General features: G+C 39.3%; 1 protein-coding gene across 17 annotated transcripts in view; it reads right to left on the reverse strand.

Moving 5' to 3' along the window:
- The window catches only part of CCDC73 (coiled-coil domain containing 73), a 60,138-nt gene that overhangs the window by 14,501 nt on the left and 23,761 nt on the right, over nt 1-21,876 (reverse strand). For 15 of the 17 annotated variants that reach the window (XM_079952915.1, XM_079952918.1, XM_079952927.1 and 12 more), the window contains 9 exons: nt 17,986-18,057; nt 16,609-16,680; nt 16,269-16,304; nt 14,510-14,584; nt 9,689-9,727; nt 4,873-5,008; nt 3,048-3,127; nt 586-714; nt 28-87 (listed from right to left, as the gene is read on the reverse strand). In XM_079952915.1, coding sequence (XP_079809041.1) covers nt 28-87; nt 586-714; nt 3,048-3,127; nt 4,873-5,008; nt 9,689-9,727; nt 14,510-14,584; nt 16,269-16,304; nt 16,609-16,680; nt 17,986-18,057 — 699 coding nt within the window. The remainder of the gene's footprint in view (nt 1-27; nt 88-585; nt 715-3,047; nt 3,128-4,872; nt 5,009-9,688; nt 9,728-14,509; nt 14,585-16,268; nt 16,305-16,608; nt 16,681-17,985; nt 18,058-21,876) is intronic. The other 2 variants (XM_079952924.1, XM_079952925.1) reach the window with 2 other exon arrangements.

Consider the following 21,876-nt stretch of genomic DNA (forward strand, 5'->3'; position numbering starts at 1 on the left):
ATAATATATTCTTAATATATAAATTACCTGCTTTTCTTCCTTAAGTTGTGCATTTTCTTCAGTGAGTCTTATATTAAATTCTCTCTCCTATAAATGAAATAAACCATGTCATTGGCCCCTTATGGTTTGTGCTGAAAGCACAGCACCCCATGAGAGAGAGAGAGTGCAGAAAAGAGGGGTCAGATAACAGGAAACTCCTGTATACAGAGCAGTGAGTGTAGGAGGTAATGGGAGGATGCAAAGTGCAATTGGATTGTACCCTAACAATGTTATATAGCCATGTTTACCATTCAACAGTATTATAACAGATTTTACACAGAAAAATATAAAAGGATTTTAACATCCAGCATGACCATTATACTATATATACTATAGTATACACTATAGTATACACTATACTATATATAGTATAGGAACTATTAAACTACTTAACAGTGCACTACGTATTTACTATAGTTGCCTAGTACTATAGAATTTAAAACAGTGCAACCACACTGAAAACACCTATTAAAATATCAGTATAGATCTATTTTTTATAAATTAATAATATGAAATCTTAACTGGCAAAAAATAATTATCAAATACCATTGAATATTTTTGCTGTAGCTCTTTCAACTCCCATTCCTTTGCTGTAAGATTGAGATTTTCATCTCCCACTCTGTGCTGACAAGTGACATTGGACCTTATCAAGTCTGCTGTAACTTTCTTTAGCTCCTTAATAAGGAAACAACCATAAATAGTTCACCCAAGATTATTTCTGCAATGCCAAGCAAGACAAAACATCTTTCCGCCTCCAACTAATACCCTTCTAAGCAAAATACAGAGACAAGAATATTAATGGCATTAAATATAAATAAAATTGACAGTGACAGCTTATCTTTGAAATGATGTTTCACAGTTACAGGTCCCTTGTGTGGTTACCCATACGTTTTTTACATTTTAGATTTACACTGCTTTCACAAAAATAGGTGTTTTTAATGCTTCACTGTTGCCCTTTTTATAACTAGAAATAAATGAACATTGCATTAGTTTGTGGCTGATACTGTGTGTTGCAATGATACCAGAAGGTCCACAAGAGCTGCTACTCTAAACAACTGACAGAAGGAGAAACGAAGATCACTAATTATTCTAAGTACTCTCACTGCTTCATCCGAGAAGAGTTAAGAATACATTAGTTTAATATATTTGACCTGTGTTTACCTTTAAAATGTTAATTTTTTGCAACTATATTTATTTCACAATTCTGTCTGCTGCCCTTCCTAGCTTGTTTAAAGCAACTAGTACAGCAAATAAACAGTACAGGCTTTGATCTTATTAAATTACAATGTATAGTCTCTGGAGTCATAAATATTGCATCTTTCCCCCACCCCTCCCTCTTTTGTATGGGGTAGCCTGTTCAGTATCTCTCTCTCCTTGAGTGCTCTGACGTTTACTCAGACAAATAGCAAAGGTTATGAATGCTGTTTGTAGATAATATCAAGAATTCTTCATGATGCCACAGCACTGAACCAAGCATTCAGAATGGCAATAGTTTTATCTAGCAGCAACTAAGTTTGGTCTGTTTAACTTTTCTTCATAAAAGTGGAATTTCCCCTTATCGCAATCCAATAGTTTAACTGTTCTGGACAAAATCATATAACAGTGGAAAGTAGAAATGGTTATTATCTGAGCTGTTGAATTTTATGAATGCCAAGCTACCCAAATACCCAAGCTACCAATTTAATAAAATTAATAAGATGCAGGTAATTTTTGAAAGGATTTTAAAAGGCACCGTATGCCAATGAGAAGATGTACACCCTATTAAAATGCAAAAAAAAGAATGCTAAACTATTGTCATCAACACTGATCTCATTCTCACTCCTCCCCTCCCCAAAAACCTGTCAGTATGGAAAATAAACACTCAAATTATTGTGGAAATTCTGTTTCTTTTTTGTATTGGCATCTATTTGCCTGTTGATGATGGGGAAGGGTTCTAAAGAGCTTAGAGAGGTTGCTCAGCTGCTATGGTTCTGGCAGAGGGCAATCTGTTCATAGAGAGTTCCAACAGTGCCCATCCGCCAGCAGAACAGAAGAAGTTGGCAGAACCCTGGGACAGGTGGATGCATGGGAGAGGAAAGGAAGGAGACGTCTGTTTGCATAAAGTTGGGTGTCGCTCAAGCTGTTGTCTTGGCTATTTTGTTGCATAACTCTAGTAGAGGAATGTAATCTACCTAGCAGTTTGAAGTGGGATAAGGAGTGACATTGCCGAAATACTGCCGCATCCACAGGAGAGATGGGAAGAGGGCAGTTTCTTTACAAATTTTTCACCACACCAGCTCCAGGTATCAACTTGCGTATGGGTTCTTTGGTTTCTGAAGACTTATGACTACAGCTTGAGCTGCCCACAATCTGAACAAGTATGTAAGTATACATAAAAACTGGATGCTAATGGGATCCATGGAAAAGCCCATGCAATCATTCACTGTTATATCAATTCACCCTTAATACATTACACTGTCTGTTTACAAATACTAGTTGGTGTAGCCCACCTACTCTCAAGGGTATGTTGCCAAGGGCCTATAAAACTATTGCAGAGCCTTCCCGTTACTTTCAAGGCACAATTCTGCTTGCTGACTTTGACTTCCAAATCTCTTGCTGGCTCAGGCCTAACAGACCTGTGAGACTAATCTCTCACATAAAATCCACTCCGACTTTTAAGACAAGCTGAGCATCCGTTCTTGATTATAATCACAAAGTTCAAACAGCAAGGATACAGAGGGAGATATTTTTGGATGACCACTCCTCCGTTTTAGAACACACCTCCCCTAGGGTCTGTTAAAACCTAAGCCTGCATGCCTCCTGAAAGTGTTGTAAAACTTTCATGTTTAGGCTGCTCTTAAACAGGATTAAGCAGATATATGGTAATTTTATATTTCTATATTTCATACACATTTAATTGGATAAGTTGCAGCCTTTTCATATTTCCTTCATTTTTAGCTTTTTGCCAACCACTTTGAGAAGAGGTGGGATGGATATATAATTAAATAAATAAAATACAATACACCTACCTCTTTTAGGTTATCCATCTCAGACTTTTGTCTTGCGTTCACTGCTCTCAATTTCTTATTGAGTTGAATTGCTTCCACAACTTATGAATGGGTTTGGATAAGATAAAAAAGTAAAGAACTAATATTAAAATACTTTTATGTCTGAATTTTCTACAGAATAAATGTAACCTACAGAATCTGTATGTATTTGTTTTCTTGTGGAGAAATTATGTCCAGAGGCAGATGTTGACAATCCCTCTGGAAAATAGGAGTAATCAGCTGTATGTGTGATTACTCAGTTTCATATATTCCACTTTTGTCTTATCGAGTTCATATATTTCACTTCTTAAATTGGAGATGGGTGGAGTTTTTTTTAGAAATCAGGTTTTGACACCCACCTGTCATATATTTGTAAAATATTTATGCAGCATAAAATTGGTGCATACTGAAATAACACCTAAATCTAGCAATTTTTTACATGTGATTAAGCAAAAAGGGATTAATATTAGTAGTTTGGAAAGTGGAAGACATTTCTTGTTCAATACATGACCTTCCATAGGATTTTTCAAGAGACAGTAGTTTCATGCTCAGAATATACATGGTGATTACCATTGTTGCTGCACTATCATATGAATTTCCTCTGCTGCAAAAGTGCAATGCAGTTAGTACGGGAAATACATTATTTTCTTGTTGAACAGAACCAGCTAATATATATTGAATATTTTAATGTATAACAATAATAATAATATATTTATCATTTTGTAAGCATTTACTTTGCACATTTACTGAAATTATATTAAAATATTGAAAATATATTAAAATCTCATACATTTTTGTTTTAAAAAGATAATTGATTTTTAAGAATAGAATTTTAAGAATATTTAATACATAGGATGGTATTCAGCTATATTTTACTCAGAACAGACCCTCTGAAATTAAATTAATGTTTAATTGGTCCATTCTGAGTAAAAATGATTTTGAGTGGTTTACAGATGATGACAGTGTTTTGTAACTGTGTACCTCCTGTGATGGGAAGGAGTGCTTTAATTGTCTGATTGGTTAAGTAGTAATCACTGCTCCTTTCTCCCTACACCAGGCCAACTCCTCCTTCTGTTACATCTGACCAACCCTCTCAGTCAACCCAAGCCCCCCTCTCTCCCCTCATAGCTAACCACAACTCCCACCCTGTTTTAAAGTGGGGAGGTGCTATAGAAAGCAGCTTTCTGAAGTACTGCCCTTGTTAAACCTTGATGCAGCTGGAGGGGGGGTGACACTTAACAGAGCAGTTTGTGAAGCACCTCCCTACAAGTTAAACAGCTTGTCTGTGTCATCTGTCACACTGTCATCAAGCTAGAGTTAGTTTGGCCACCAACTGAACCACCTGACACTATCTATATAAGGACGATGTACAACAGCATGCACTATTAGGTACAATTTATGAACAACAGGTGTTAGTCAAGGATGGTTGGTTAATTTTATCTTGAATATATAATTTTTTGTATTGATAGTGACATTATGTTTTGTTTTTTGCTGTAAATAGAGTATAATAATAATAATAATAATAATAATAATATCTCAGGACTTGGGGAGGAGCAAATATGAACTGATTAAATGTCCTGCTCCCTGCCTCCCTCGATCTTGTATTTGTATCCAACTGCTGGCTGTGGGTGTGCCACTACACTTCTGTCTATCTAGTCACTTCCTTCTCATCCCCCAATATTTGTGGAAGACCACCAATAAGGGGTAAGCTGTCATTCTCCCCTGCTCCCATGGGTTTTGCTGTATTTCTCAGCCTTCACACATAAGGGCTGGATCATGTCCTAGATTCATCACATAATTTATTTACCATTCTGCTCTAATCTCGCATGAGCGTCTTTTATTTTTCTCAGCTGACTTGTGATAACTGCATGGCATTTTTCAACTTCGTTCAGACTCTTCTGATGGTCCTCCTTTGCTAACACGTGTAATTGCAACTTTTGCTCCTGCGTTAAAGAAAGAAAAGAAAATAGTTAAAGACAAACTTTTCACATTGAATGATGTATTAACTTTATAAATTAGATGATGCAGGAATGATAAACACACTTATTGACAGGTAAGCCCCAATGAACACAGTGGAGCTTACTTCTAAATAAGCATACATAGAAATTGTGCTGACATTCCACGTGGAAGGGCAATAATCTTCCAGCACAGTTATTAAAGATCCCTGTAAGGTAGGACAGAAGCCACTGTAGAACTGTGCCTCCCCTATTTCCACTCCACTCCCACTGTCATGAATATCATTGCTAATGGTATGGAAAAGGCAACAAGTGATACAGAGAATCACCAGAGGCTTTCCTGGTCAGAACCAGCACTTTCAGTCTTGAAGCCCAGGCAAAATGTGTCAACATGTGCTTTAATCTGTTTTTAGCTTTCTGTAGATATTAATTTATTATTATTATTATGTATTTTCTTATTATTATTATTTCCACAACAAACAATTGCATGCAGGCACTTCTCTTGCTCCCTTATAACAAAGATCAAACTATGTGTGATACAGGGAGATCCGCACACCACCCATCTCCTGACTGTTTTTAAAAACAGAAATGCAGGCACAGAGTGCAGTGGCATAGGGGAAAGATGTGATAAAGCTTTTCACTATGGACCAAAAATGTTCTCCACTCTTGCCATAAAGAAACTCTAGGGGGGCAGGATGTGGTCACAATATGTGAGTTTGCTACCCCTTCTAAAGGCATTCTTTGGAAGTTTAACCAAGTTCTTTAACACCAAGATCGGCAATGACAGGTAAGTTTATCCCAAAAGTAGCTTGCTCACCACTCTCATTCTTCCCCTGCTGCAGTGTGCAGCTTCCTGAGAGGATTGGGTAACACTCCAACAGAGCAATGACAAAGCCTAGCTGAAGCATGCTTTGTGCTCTGCTAGAGTAAGTTGGCAGATGTAATATGGAAAGGATAAAGGAAGAAAAGCGGGGACAGAGAAAAGGGATGGCACAAAGAGGAAAGTGGGATGCTCCACCTACTTTTGGCTTCAGTCCTACCAACTGCTGGCTCCAACCCTTCCCACTGCAAACCCCAGATTCAACCACAACTAGTAAGCGACCCCAAAAAATTACCCCTAGGGAATGCAGTCCTTGGCAGAAAAAGGGCCCCCACCTCTGGTGTAAACAGACAAGACTGATGGACCCCTGAAGTGAGGTAACCAAACTGTCAAAGCACAATTCTAGCTATAACAGCTGGATTAGGACCCCCTTTTACCACAAGTTTTCCAAATTATTTTCAACAAGTTGCCAGACCTCTGCAATCATCATCTGTGACTCTTGTCTATTTCTCTCCCTGCTACATATACCACCCTTTTTCAAAAGATCTCAAGGCAGTGTACAACATTAGAAACACATTACATTTAGGTGCCATAAGTTGTACTTGCCAGGGCATTTTAGCATATCGTGTAACCCAATATAAACTATGGCTTTATCCAATCTGTTGAATTGTGTAAGTTTTTTTAAAAAACTGCTGCTTCTGCTGTTTTGGTTTTGTACGCTTTATTCTTATTACCGTATTTTGCGCCCCATAGGACGCACCGGCCCATAGGACGCACCTAGTTTTTTTGGGGGGGAAATAAAGAAAAAATTTTTTATTTCCCCCCCAGGTGCGGGGCTGGAAGAACCAGGTCGGGGAACAGCGGGAAGGCACGCTCCGCCTCCCCGCTGTCCCCCGAGCTTGTGGGGCTGGCGATGGGGAGAAGTGTGCTGAGCCCGGGACTGCAGGCAGCTCTGCGCAGCCATCGGGAGCCGGGCGGGACTTCGCGCCCTGCTCCCGATGGCTGCGCAGAGCTGCGCTGAGCCCGGGGCCGTAGGCAGCTCTGCACAGGCAGCAGGAGCCAATCATGACTTCGCGCCCCGCTCCCGATGGCCGCGCAGAGCTGCGCTGAGCCCGGGACTGCAGGCAGCTCTGCGCAGCCATCGGGAGCCGAGCATGACTTCGCGCCCCGCTCCCGATGGCCGCGCAGAGCTGCGCTGAGCCCGGGACTGCAGGCAGTTCTGTGCAACCCTCGGAGCCGGTCTCTTGAGGGTTGCGCAGAGCTTCCTTAAGCCTGGAGAGCGAGAGGGGTCGGTGTGCACCGACCCCTCTGGCTCTCCAGGCTTCAGCGAAAGCCTGCATTCACCCCATAGGACGCATACACATTTCCCCTTCATTTTTGGAGGGGAAAATGTGCGTCCTATAGGGCGAAAAATACGGTACATTTATATTTTGCCCTTCCTTCCAAAGCAGCACACGGCAGCATATATATGGTGTTATTATATTGTTTTATTGAAGGGCGACACATTTTTTCCCCCAAAATTAGTAGCAGATTATATTCCATTTCAATGACATACTCCTTTGCGGGGCCTAGAACTAAAGATAGAAGTTTAAGAGACTAACAGTGAATATATGTGTGGATTCAGTTGTCAAGACCAATATTATATGCTAATTTATCATAACATAAGCCACTGAGCAGATTCTACTTCATAAATTTTAGTTCCTGAGAAGGTCAAGTATGACTTCTAAGTTTGGGTCTTTCTAATGTCACTGGGTTAATTATTCAAACACTCTTCTGGTCAAAATGACCTCAGAACTATTTCCTTGCATTTATTGTTCTATTATTGCATTGGCTCTCAACTATCCCTGCTTATCTCTTGTTCTTCTGCTTGGAAGTTCCTGTACTCTAAAATAAGCGGGTATGCCTTGCCCAGTGATTTCATGTCACAGTAAGTATAACTGCAAATGCTGCACCCAGTTACGCTATGTCCTGCTATGTGTGCTCCTAGTTTACTATTTTCAAAGGGTCTACATTTAATTGGCTGCAAAATAACTTATGTTCATTTAATTTGGATGTTAAAATTTATGCCAACCATCTTGGTACTTCCAAAATATAAAAGCTTCAGTTCTGAAACTACTTTTTCCTCTTTTAACTTTATTGTGAAACCTCAGTTCTCACAAGACGAGCTAAAACCATGCAGCAGGTTTAATACACATTTCAGCTTGCTGCGTGACCAAGTAGTTGTCTGATTGTTTTCCAAATTATTTTCAACTGATGATGAGGCTAATAACATTCCCCTACTTCACTGTCAGTTAAAAGGCAATCTGCCTAGGTAGCAGAGAAACCAAGCAATCACTTGGCTATGTGAGAAGCTGTAATATGTATTGAACTTACCATGTGGCAAAGGCCAAATTCTAAATATGAAATGAAACTCAGCCCTAACGCTGACATGAATATGAAGTTTTTAACGGTAGCGTCTTTATTACCATTGAGGAGATTTGTTTGGAGAGTAGGTCTGCTTGCAGGTAGATGTGTCAGTCATTTGTAATGGCAGGTTGGGGCACTTGTTCATGAACTGAGCACTTCTGCTCAAGAGAGAAGCCTATCCCATTGGAAAGGAGAGGCTGGGGTGTGTAGTGGTAAGTAAACCCTCTCTTGCATAGTCACCTAGCCTGTTGTTTCAGACAGTGGAATAACTTGAGTATCGACAAAAAGCAGACACCCTAGACGGCCATGTTAAGTAGAAAGCTAACAAGCCTCTCCTGGTGCAGTTCTATGCATGAGTAAATGCCATAACTTGTCACATAGTTTATCTCTTTCCTCTTAGTTGTGCATATGCATGCGTACAACAAATTTTATGCAAACAATTTTTTTGCAAGCACAGGAACAGTTTACAAGGCTGGACATGGTTTACTAGAATAAATAGATTATTTGCAATAATTTTGCATGATCATTACTTTAATATTTGTATAGATAAAATAGATTACACATACTTCTTAAACAAGAAGCCTAACTTAAAAGTGAAATAGGACAAAACACATTTTATGTTGCCTTTGATCTTTAACTTGTAGCCTTATCTCCCAGGTCAAAGGACACATTATTCAATTTCACCATATTTTGTGTTAAATCACTGTAGCGTTGAAGATGACTTTCAGTACAAATGTCATGGTACTTAAGGCTAAACCGGACTCTAGTTTTTGAGCTTCTTAATTAAAATCACAGTTTATAATGGTCTGACAATATTATCTTTATTCTTTCCAGTTGAGCAGCAGCAGAATTTTCACAGCTTTTAGTCAATCAAGCTTAGCAATGTTTCAACGGCTCTCTTTAATTTCAAAAGTGGTTCAGCAGAGTGACTAAACTAAACTGGCACACTTAATTCTTCTATGTTACACTGGAAGAAGAGTAACACACTGCCTGCGTCTTTCATACCATTTTAATTATAAATATTAGCCTGAAAAGAAGAAGTACCGGTAAGTCTAACCAAAGCATAAAGTTTAACTGTAATTTTCCTCGCAAACACTTAAGTTATTATACTAGCAAGGAAAGTTAGAAAAATAATGCTACACAAAATAAAGTCCATTTTTTTCAACAAAGAAATAAATCCAAAGATTAAGGGTAGTTTGGATAAGCACCTCTGCAATATGCAGAAGTATATTGGAATATATACCAACACCTCTATAACCTGTAACTATAAAATGCAAAGAACTCTAACATTTTGCTACATGAGAAAAGGATCTTTCACTCACAGAATAATGGTTGCATTCATGGAAAGGGGTCATTTCATGAGAGAAACCATCCTTACATGAATAGAAGCAAAAAATGAGGATGCAAGCCTTTGACATTTTTATAGCTATTGTAGCTCTTACCATTTCGTTAAGCTTCTTTTGCAAAGAGTATTTTGAAATCTGTAATAATGAAAACCATTAATGATTTAAAATGCATTGGCAATTAATTGTAATTCTGCTAGTTTCAAGGAAGTGGAAAAGTGGTAAAACTTATAACAGAAATGTAATGCCTGCATATATATGAAAAGCCTTGAAAATAAACCCACATTGCTAACAGGCGGCCAGCTTATACATACTCAGGTTATTTATTTATGGTCTTAAAAAAGGGAAGTGGGGGGAACCAAGGGCATGATCCCCCTCCCACCTTCCTTATGGTCATGGGTGCAACACCAGTATGTTAGAAGGGGCTCTTTACTCATTTTCCATATTACCACCCACCTCTCTGCCTTTCCTTAGTGCAGACTACTCATGCTTGGAGCACAAATAAATTATATTAAATTAAGAAGGAAAGCTGGCTGTGGATGTGAGAAGTGCACACAGGATGCCCCATTACCTCTAACAACCTACCATGCTGCCTACATGTATGCTCATGAGCATGGAAAGCCAAACCGGATATAACATTTGCCATATAGCTGCTACATAGCTGTTAAAAAGAATAAGGCAGTGGGTTGAACCATAATGGAACCTTGGTATGTGGGTGGGGAGCTTGAACTCTTTGCCCCTGTCATGGACTGGTACGAATCAGAACTGGACCTCCTGCACAACTATTCACAATGGGAGGAAAGCACCAACTGATATCAATGACAGCTTTCTTCCCCATTGCAAATGGCAGTGGTGGGCATTATTATAGTTAGAACTATGATGGCAGCAAAGAGTTAACCCACCCCTCTACCACATTCCTGATCCTGCTTGGATTTTCTGTGCTCCACCCCATTCCAAGGCTGCTTGATTTTTTAAGCACAGACACCACAACAGTTACACAAGGGAAAATCACATGCCTAACATATCATCTATTTTTGCCTTTAGACAGAGTGGGGAAAGCATGGTTCTTTTGAGTCTGGCTGCATAAATACTATACATTTCAAGCGTTTTGGAAATCCATCTTCCCCTCAAAGAATTCTGGGCCATGTGGTTTGTTAAGGGCCGCTGGGAATTGTTACTCTGAGAGGGGTAAACTACAGTGCCCAGAATTCTTTGGGGGAAAGAATGTGATTCAAATGTGCTTTAAAAGTATAGTGTATATACAGCCTATGTATATTTGACTGGAGTGGATGCTATGACTACAAACTTCACATCTATTTCTTCATTGAGAGAGAAGAGGGGAGAAAGCACAGTTCTTTTGAGTCTATCCAAATCATTAAAAAGTGGATACTGCTGTGACTACAATGAAATGCATCATATCTCAATTTTTGTAAAGTTTCCCTGCCTGATTTTACTCATCCCAGGAGTCCAGCTTTGTGCCTGTTTACAAGCATGTTTATAAAGGTGTTCAGAAAAAGAAAAAGCTCTCTTAACAATCTTTCTCCTTACAACTATTTTCTTTCTATTTTTATGCCTTGCTTAGCTTTTCTTATCACTGAGGCTCTAGTGATCATATTCCATTTATTCCACCTCAAAGCTTCTCCCCACATTATGTTTATAATACCCTTCTTGGGCACAAATGATAAAATGCACCACTGGAAGCTGGATCTCTGTGCACCTGCACACTAACACTAGTTCCAGGTGGGATACAATCACTTACTGGCTAATTCAAGTTGCACAATTATAATTGGTGGGGAGGTCTTGTGCAACAAACCCTCTTTGCCTAAAGATCAGACTTTTTTGCAGTAAGGATGGGGAAATGCTCTGGAATAGAACTTGTTTTGACACAACTTCTTCTAACTTCTCCACAACAAATCAGAATTAAATAATAGCATCATCTACTCTCACTGAAAACAAGCAGGTAGAATGCTCAATAAACAGGTCATTTGCTGATCATTTTTAAAACTCTATGCAGCTTCCTAGAGTAGGATCATGGCATGCATGGAATGGGTCTAATCCTTTCCTCCTGAACTGCAGTCCCAGTGAAAACTGCTTCCTGCCCTGAGCTGCTGTTTGCTACAGAGGGAAGTTTACTGGTACCATTCTCTACCAAGGCAAAAACTACTGGAGATGAATGTTGCATGGCATCAACTCCTAGTATTATGCCATATTACTTTTCTCACTGCTGCTACATGTATAATATAATGTAGCTCTGAAAGGCCACACTACTCCCCTGTTGTATTTCCTTTTCACCTGCACGTCTGCATGAATATAATAAAGCTTACAGTCTTGTGCCAGGTTTATGGATCAGCATATAATAAATGTTGCATTCAATCATCCTATGACTTTTCTATGCACTGAAGTTCTTGCCAGAGCAGAACCGGCTGCTTCTAAATTTCCAATTGTATAACTCAAAGATTAAGGTAAGATTGATTATTATAGCCCAGTCCTAAGCACTGGTCAACCCTTGTGGTACAAGCAGGGGCTTGTGCTGAAACAAGTAAGTTCTTATTCATTGCAAGGGAAACCACCTTCTTCAGAGATCAGTTCGCATACTGTTTCTTGTACCATTTTGCCAGTACAACCTTGCACCCATGCAAGCAGCAAGGTCACCCTGGTTCCCCTTAGAATGTGGCACAAAATGCTATCCTTCTTATGCCGGTCTTGTTTCATTTTCATCGCTACCCACCTAAAAGAATCTCTATATTTCTCTACAATGCTAGGGTATGACCACTACTGTGCCAGTAGAGAGACTAGGGCCCACTCCCAGCATCAGACAAAGGTGAAAAAATATTGATCCTGTGCTTTGCTGCCAATGTGTAGTAGAATATAGAAGCAGGCTAAACCTGAATGAGCTCACTTCTACTAATTATTGCTCATGAGTAGAATAATCTACTCATATGAGCAATGTACCACCAGAAGAACAAATTAACCTGATACTGCTGTTCCTCAATGAGCAGAAGTCCGCTCACCTCCTTTTAGGGGTGCGGTGGCTTTGTGGGACGGCCAGCGCCTCCCCACCCCCACCCCCACTGGCTGACGATGCATGGCTGTGTGTCGGGGTCTCTCCTTGCCAGGATGTGAGCTTCGGCTCGCACTCCCAGCTTGAAATCCTGCTCCGTGTCAGCCAATTGGCCAATGGCAGTCTGGTGCGGAGGGCTGGACCTGAGGGAACAATCCCAGACCACGCCAGCCCCTGACACCCAGCTCTTCTTCGTTGTATTTCAACCTATGATTTGCCTCTTCAAAGACGGAAAATGGCTATCTCGTGTGAGTTCCAGTGTTAGAGTGCAGGTCTGCTTGTTGTATATATGATTAAAATGTTTGCATGAACTGCTGTTAGTGCAACTGACATACCAGTTGGCTGAAAACTGACTTACTGAATGCCTTTGTTGTGGTGAATTTAAATCAGATTCCATTGCTGAATGGGTCCCCCCCCCCCAACTATATCTTAGTTAAGAAAAGCAAGGGAGCATTTATTACTCTTTCAGTCCATGTATCATGTTCAGCCAACCATGAAGTACACTATATATCACTTGTGCTGTGTCATGAATTGAGCAGGACATAACAAATCCTTTCAGCCTTTTGCACAGAAGGTCAGCAATGTGAAGGAATTGCTTTTAAAATAATCTCAGCATTAACCAGATTATTTAAAAAAACAAGATACGGCATCAACATAATCAAGCTATCTATAAAGTTAATGAGAAACTAGTATAATCAGCACAATATTAATGACAAGCAAAATGTCCACTGTTGCATAGTGAAAAGGTACTTTTGAGTAATTCAGGGATCATGAAGAACAGTAAGAACAGTTTGGGAAAATGCCCTATGGTCAACAGTTAAAGTTAAAGTTAAATTTACATTTAACTTTAACATTTAACTTTAACTTTACATTTACATTTAAATTTAGATATGTCTGAGTGTTTAACAGCATGGAGGAAGTTTGTATAGTTTTTGTATGATTTCAGAATATACGTTAATAAATTTAATTTTCCTGGTCTGGTCTGGTCTAATATTTTATTTGATTCCCTTTCTAAACCGGTATAATTTTATAAAACTTATTCAACTTAGAACAAACAAATCTAACTTAATCATTTTCATTTGAGCAGCCCAATTATCTTTAATCAAATTACTCCAGAGTTAATGTTTAGGGGAGATTAATTAAGTGTCTTGCTGTGAAGTTTTGTTCTTGCTGGTGAGGGGTGAAATGTTTACTTTAGGATGAAGCTCCTACTACTACTGCAGACAAGGCTGGAATTTTCATCAGAAGAACTAAACAAGCCTAACACTGAACTTCAGAAGTATAATTGTTAACAACCTGAAAGAATAGCTGTGTCAATCCCAAAGAGGAAGAAAAATAAGATGTCCACAGGAATTCCTATGAATATCAAGGGGATAACTATTCTAAGATCCTATGCCACACCCAGAACTGTAGCAGGGTAATTTGCTCTCATTTTACCAAGGAAAATAAAATTTCATGGTAAGTCCAATTTTTCTCTTTTTCCCCCCTTTTTTTTGGGGGGGGGACGACAACATATTGCTATGGGACTTCCAAGAACTGTTCATTCAAGAAAATTCTGTAAACATTTTAAGGACCCCCTGACCATTAGGTCCAGTCGTGACTGACTCTGGGGTTGCGGCGCACATCTCGCTTTATTGGCCGAGGGAGCCGGCGTACAGCTTCCAGGTCATGTGGCCAGCATGACTAAGCCGCTTCTGGTGAACCAGAGCAGCGCACGGAAACGCCGTTTACCTTCCTGCAGGAGCGGTACCTGTTTATCTACTTGCACTTTGACGTGCTTTCAAACTGCTAGGTTGGCAGGAGCAGGGACCGAGCAACAAGAGCTCACCCCGTCGCGGGGATTCGAACCGCTAATGTACCTGTAACATTTTTAATGTTTCTTTCAGTCCTTCCATTTCTCTTTCTTTTGATTCCATAGCAAGTAAACATTTTCCCTTCAAAGAAACATAATATTTTGTTAGAAAAAGGAAATATAAAATGACAACTTTCTCAGCTAAGGGACATAAGAACAGGTCTCTTGAGATGTATTAATAATTATGCGCATCATAATCTATTCTATATGCTAATGTCTTGGGGATAATTACTTCTATTCTTCAAAATACTGCAACACAAAACTCCATCCACTTTAATAGCACACTATACAGTGGGTTCAAATAAAAAGTGATAAAAGCCTGCTAAAGACTTTGTAGGAGATTATGGATCCCTAATGGATCCTGTCATAATTCAGTTGACATCAACATCACTTCCTCCAAATAAATATGCCACAATCTCTATTCAGAGACTATTGAGACGACTCTTTTAAGGAAAAATACACTGCCCCTTGCCTTTAGATTATTCTGCAGCGTTGTTGCTCTGCTTACTCCCTCTCTGTTGGATCATATAACTGATCACTATCATGCAATTGTTACAAAATGATCCACATGTTCTGTTCAATCGTGCAAGGAACTGTACTAACACAACACTTTGCAAACTTTGACATTTTCATTTTTTATACTCTTTTCAGTTAAAAATACTAATCCATAGTGTGTTTACTTTGTAGCACTGGGTGAATATTCATTCCTGATTGGGTATGAAATATGCTTCCACTTTTTCAGCTTGAGGTCACAGAATTTGATGAGACTCTGCATTCATTTTTACACATTTTTGCATTTGTCAGATAATCTGCTATAACAATTTACTAATGTAAAAGTTGTGCTCAAAGATTTAGGCTACTTCCAACAGTGTTACTCAACAAACTTTATGGGGATACTATGATAACAATCTTTAGTATCTTTATGCCTTACTCAGGTTGGAATCTCTTACGGCTCTTGTATATGATCTAGGGCATGGGAGGCAAACTAAGGCCTGGGGGCCAGATGCAGCTGAACTGGCTTCTAAATCCGGCCCATGGACAGTCCAGGAATCAGCGTGTTTTTACATGAGTAGAATGTGTCCTTTTATTTAAAATGCATCTCTGGGTTATTTGTGGGGCCTGCCTGGTGTTTTTACATGAGTAGAATGTGCGCTTTTATTTAAAATGCATCTCTGGGGCATAGGAATGCATTCTCCCCCACCCAAAAAAAAATTATATAGTCCAGCCCCCCACATGGTCTGAGGGACAGTGGACCCCTGCTGAAAAAGTTTGCTGACCCCTGATCTAAGGTTGTCATATCTTGAAGTGCAAAATAGAGGATAGCCCGAGCCAGGGAAACAAATCACAGCATCCGGAGAACCCATGCCCAAGCCGCTGCACCTGAGCCTGAGACAAAAAAAACCCCATAAACAAACAAACAAACAAACTCGGATATTTCCTTTAAAATGAAAAAAAAAGCAAAACCCAGATCAGCATGTTGGCCCTCCCAAAGAGGACATGTCTGGGATTTACCGGACATATGGCAACCCTAATATGATCAAAGCATTAGATATATGCACAAGGCAACACCTGGTACTTCTCATGCAGAGATGCTCTACAGAGTCCTCGGTCTTTGGTGGGAACTTTTCAGTGGTTGCAAGGGCTGCCACTGGAAGGGACAAGCTGAAAACTCCCCATGAACACATAGAAGCCCACACTAAGCACTCTGAATCCCAACCACTAACTATGTTTTTTTGGGTTTTTTGACAAATGAGTCATATCATTACCTTTTCTTCTTCTGCAGCAAATAGTCTTAATTGGAACTAGAATTGCCACAAGAAGGAAACATATTTAAATAGTATGATCAAACAACATGTGTAACTTTTTATTTAAGGTAGTACATTTTCAAAAATTGATTCATTCCTATCAAAAATTGATTCATTCCTATCCACCTCCCCAACTTCAAGGAACTTCATGTACATACTCATCACCAACAACAAGGCTCTCATTATAGCTGAGACTAGATAAGGCTTGTTGTTTTTGAGTAGTTCAACTTAACTGGTCTTGAGAATATGAATGACAATACCACTTGTATATTACTGCTGAGAAGAAAGACTCATTGAGTACCTGTTTTTTAATAGCTGTCATGGCTTCTATATGCTGTTTGTTTAATGCTTCTTTATGATGCTGAAGAGCCACCTATTATATGACAATTTAAATTAAAGCAGAACAAGACAGTTAAAAAGGCATATATAAACACATTTAAAGTAAGATGTGTCATTATACATTAAGAAAAATTTTCATTTTCAAGTTTTCTTGGTTAAAAATAAATAATCAAATAAGTGAAAATTAGTGAGATGTATAAACCTGAAAATCATAAATAAAAAAATAAAAAAATGAAGATAAATAATCAAATAATGATTAAAGAAGGCATACAAGAATAATAACACTTGCAACAAATCTTCCAACCAAGAAGAAAAAGCATAGGTATATTAGTGTAGTTAGAAGAAATTCATTTCTATTAAAATTTAACTCTATGAATTGGGACCTGAATGAAAATGCTATTCTAATGCTCATTTACTTTAAGTTATGTACAAATGAGATAGTAATATTTATAGCTTATTTAGAATTGCCTTTTTAAAAACTGCCACCCTCATCCACAGCAGCAGTGCAACAAGAGAGCGTATGGTGTCTAAGGAGACAACTTGCATTCAAATTCACGTACAAAATATTTTGGTTGCCTGTTAAAGCCAAGAATAACTGAAGACACACAGTCTTTAGCTGCGCTCTGTGTTTTCTGGATTCAGAGAGAAGAGTGAAGGTGCAGTATAACACTGGCTGGAACCAAAGGTACTGCATTCAAAGTACCTGATATAATGGTTCTTCACATTTAATTTTGACAGAATAAATCACTAAATCTGCCAAATCCTACATCTCTTTAGAGCAAAGACTTTAGAAACACACATTTTATAAATTCTATTGACACTGCTTACACAAAACCTCAGAACGCTATAAAGGTAAAGGTACCCCTGCCCGTACGGGCCAGTCTTGACAGACTCTGGGGTTGTGCGCCCATCTCACTCAAGAGGCCGGGGGCCAGCGCTGTCCGGAGACACTTCCGGGTCACGTGGCCAGCGTGACATCGCTGCTCTGGCGAGCCAGAGCCGCACACGGAAACGCCGTTTACCTTCCCGCCAGTAAGCGGTCCCTATTTATCTACTTGCACCCGGGGGTGCTTTCGAACTGCTAGGTTGGCAGGCGCTGGGACCGAGCAGCGGGAGCGCACCCCGCCGCGGGGATTCGAACCGCCAACCTTTCGATCGGCAAGCCCTAGGCGCTGAGGCTTTTACCCACAGCGCCACCCGCGTCCCTCAGAACGCTATAGAAACATGTATATTAGATCAGAAACCGTATTTTACAATTCTTCAATACTGATATTAATTCCAACAGTAAAATTACTATGAACAGATGCTATCAAGTTTTAACTGTTTGAAGAACACCAACCTTTTGCCACTCAAGCTCCTGTACTTCAACAACAAATTTGCTAATTTGTTCCTCATATTGACTTTCAGTCTCCTAGTTTCAAAAACATACAAAAAACTAGTCACTGTTTGTTTGTTTTTTAAAAAAACATTTTCAAAGAAATGTTAGTTAATAAGATTAGGATAGTTGTTTGTGCTCTGAATAGAATTAAATATATGTCTCACTCATTAGGAAGAAGAAATTCCATCTAGTCTTAAGTATACATTAGAAACACACAGTACTGTGCAATGGCTTCCTTTACACACAAAAAAAAAATGCTTCAAATGACAAATATTATACTTGATCTTAGCCAGTAGGCTAAGATTCAACAAATATTAAGCGGCAGAGGTGCCATAAAGAATTTGCAACTCGGCAAGTCTCCAGGCCCAGATGGGCTTTCCTCCAAATATTATAAAGTGATGAAAGACTATTTAATTCAACCACTAATGGAGGTTTGCAATGAAATTATGGAGGGGAAAAGAACGCCGGAGTCGTGGAAAGATGCTTACATCACTCTTATACCGAAAAATGAAGCGGAAAAGACACAGCTTAAGAACTACCGCCCCATTTCCCTACTTAATGTGGATTATAAAATTTTTGCAGATATTTTAGCTAAAAGACTGAAAAAAGTTTTGGCAGGAATTATACATAAAGACCAAGCAGGCTTTCTTCCAGGTAGACATATGTCAAATAATACAAGGAATTTAATTGATATTTTGGAAAAATTACAAGTTAATATCAATACGAAAGCAGTATTGATATTTATTGATGCTGAGAAAGCCTTTGATAATATCTCTTGGAGTTTTATGAAGAAAAATTTGCAAGGGATGGGGGTGGGAGAAAGGTTTGGGAACGGTATAGGGGCGATTTATTCTGAACAAAAGGCAAAGTTAATTGTGAATAATGCGGTTACAGAAGAAGTCAAGAGAGAGAAAGGGACACGACAAGGCTGCCCAATTTCCCCTCTACTTTTTATTTCAGTCCTGGAGATATTGCTGAACATGATTAGAAGGGACCAACAGATTCAGGGTATACAGGTCGGAGTGAAACATTATAAATTAAAAGCCTATGCAGATGACCTAGTTTTGACATTACAGGAGCCAATCCCTAGTACTAGAAGAGTCTTGGAATTAATACAAGAGTTTGGTCAAGTGGCAGGGTTTAAACTCAACAAATCAAAAACTATGGTTTTAGAGAAGAACTTAACACAAATGGAGAAGGACAGGTTTCAGAGAGAAACAGGTTTAACAGTGGTGAAAAAAACAAAGTACCTAGGGGTGAACATGACTTCAAAGAATGTTAATTTATTTAAGGATAACTATGAAAAATGTTGGTCTGAAGTGAAAAAAGATCTTGAAATATGGACAAATTTAAAATTATCCTTACTGGGTAGAATAGCAGTAATTAAAATGAATGTATTGCCAAGACTATTGTTTTTGTTCCAATCGCTACAGATAATTGACAAGATGGATTGTTTCAAGAAGTGGCAAAAAGAAATTTCTAGATTTGTCTGGCAGGGCAAAAAGCCCAGAATTAAATATAAAATTCTTACTGATGTGAAGGAGAGAGGGGGGTTTGCCCTGCCGGACTTTAAACTATATTATGAGGCGGCAGCTTTTTGCTGGCTGAAGGAATGGCTACTTCTTGAGAACACAGACATTCTTGATTTGGAAGGGTATGATAATGCTTTTGGATGGCATGCATATTTGTGGTATGGCAAGGATAAAGTACAAAGGTCGTTCAAAAACCATATTGTCAGGAAAGCGCTGTTTAATGTTTGGGTCAGATACAAAGATCTTTTGGAGAATAAAACCCCAAGGTGGCTTTCTCCAATGGAGGCTAAGGCCTTAAAAAAACTTAACATGGAATCTAAATGGCCAAAATATTGGGAAATTTTGGAGCAGGAGGGAGATAAATGGAAATTGCAGTTATGAGAAACTTAAAGATAAGGTGCGTGACTGGTTACATTATTTTCAAATAAGAGAGGCCTATAATGTGGACAGGAAAATTGGCTTCCAGGTGGAAAAATCGAAGCTGGAAACAGAATTACTAGAACCCAGGGTTAAGGTATTGTCGAGAATGTATAACTTGCTGCTGAAATGGAATACTGAGGATGAAACGGTCAAATCTGCTATGATGAAATGGGCACAAGATATTGGTCATAATATTATGTTCGCTGACTGGGAACGGTTGTGGACCACCGGTTTGAAATTTACGGCATGTAATGCCTTAAGAGAGAATATTATGAAAATGATGTATAGGTGGTACATGACCCCAGTCAAGCTTGCAAAAATCTATCATTTGCCCGATTATAAATGTTGGAAATGTAAAGAGGTTGAAGGTACATTCTTTCACCTTTGGTGGACGTGCCCAAGGATTAAGGCTTTCTGGGAGATGATTTATAATGAAATGAAAAAGATATTTAAATACACTTTCCTAAAGAAACCAGAGGCCTTTCTCCTGGGCATGGTCGGCCAATTGGTGTTAAAGAAGGATAGAACTTTTTTTATGTATGCTACTGCAGCAGCAAGAATACTCATCGCAAAACACTGGAAGACACAGGATCTACCCACCTTGGAAGAATGGCAGATACAAGTAATAGACTATATGGAACTGGCAGAAATGACCGGCAGAATCCGAGATCAAGGAGAAGAGTTGGTGGAAGAAGACTGGAAGAAGTTCAAAGTTTATCTACAAAATCATTGTAAAATTTATGAGTGCTAAGGGCAGTGTAAATGAAATGATGGGGATCCAGTGATTAGGATAAGGAAGAGTATAAAGGGAAAGATAAAGGATAAAACGAATTTGAATGAGCTTGCTGAAAAAACTTTTAAAGTGGAATACAAGAAGGGAAGGCGGGAGGAAGCAAGGAAAATAAGGTTTTGAAGACTATTAGAATGAACCAGAGTTTTCTTTTAATGTTTCTTTTATTATTATGTTGAATCTTTGTATGTTTTTGTTTTTATGTTTTTTGATATTGTTTGTATTTCTGATGTTTGTTGTTTGTTGTTTCGAAGTTTGTTATATTTTGTGAAACTTAATAAATATCATTTAAAAAAAAAACAACAAATATTAAGCGGCAGAAACTAATAATGTCACCAATAACTGTTTATAATTAATAACAATCCATTCTTTCACCAATATATATTTTCCTGCTCCTTCATCCTAAAAAAAGAAAAAATCATACTGGAGGCAGGCAGTGCACAAACTTCAGGCTGTGAGGAATTACATCAGACATAAAAACACAGGAAATTGCCTTATAATGAAGCAGACCATTGATTCACCTAGCACCATGGGCATAGGCAGGATTTATGTTTCAGGGTGAGCAGAACCAAGTTGTTTGTTAAACTTGATTTAGGGGGCAGCTACCCTCCACCCCGCCCCCCTTTGCCTAGCTCAGTACTGTCCACACTTACTGGTATCAGCTCTTCAGGGTTTTAGACAGGAGAAATTCTCAGCCATTGCTGGAGATATCAGGATGTGAACCTGAGACTTCACCACAAAAAGCAGATGTTCAGCCACTGAGCTACAGCCCTTCCTACAACATCATCCCTTAGCTGGGAGACCTGGGTAAAAACACCCTCTCAGCCATGAAGTTCAATCAGTGACCTTGGGCCAGTCGCTGTCTCTCAATCTAACCTAACTCACAGGGTTGTTGTGAGGATAAAATGGGAAGGGGGGGAGCCACATACACTGGCAGAGGAAGAGGAGTGCGGGGGGAGTGCACCGCCCCTGACAGCGCGATCCCAGTGGGGTGCCATTGTGACTGCCACCCCTCCCCGCCCGCGCTGGGTGCCACGCCCCCAGGCCGCACGCCAGCCCCGCCCCCACCTTCTTCTCCGCCTCCCTGGTGCCAGAGCATGAAGCTCCGCC

The sequence above is a fragment of the Podarcis cretensis genome (assembly GCF_951804945.1).
Source record: "Podarcis cretensis genome assembly, chromosome: 1".
In the NCBI taxonomy this organism is placed as follows: Eukaryota; Metazoa; Chordata; class Lepidosauria; order Squamata; family Lacertidae; genus Podarcis; species Podarcis cretensis.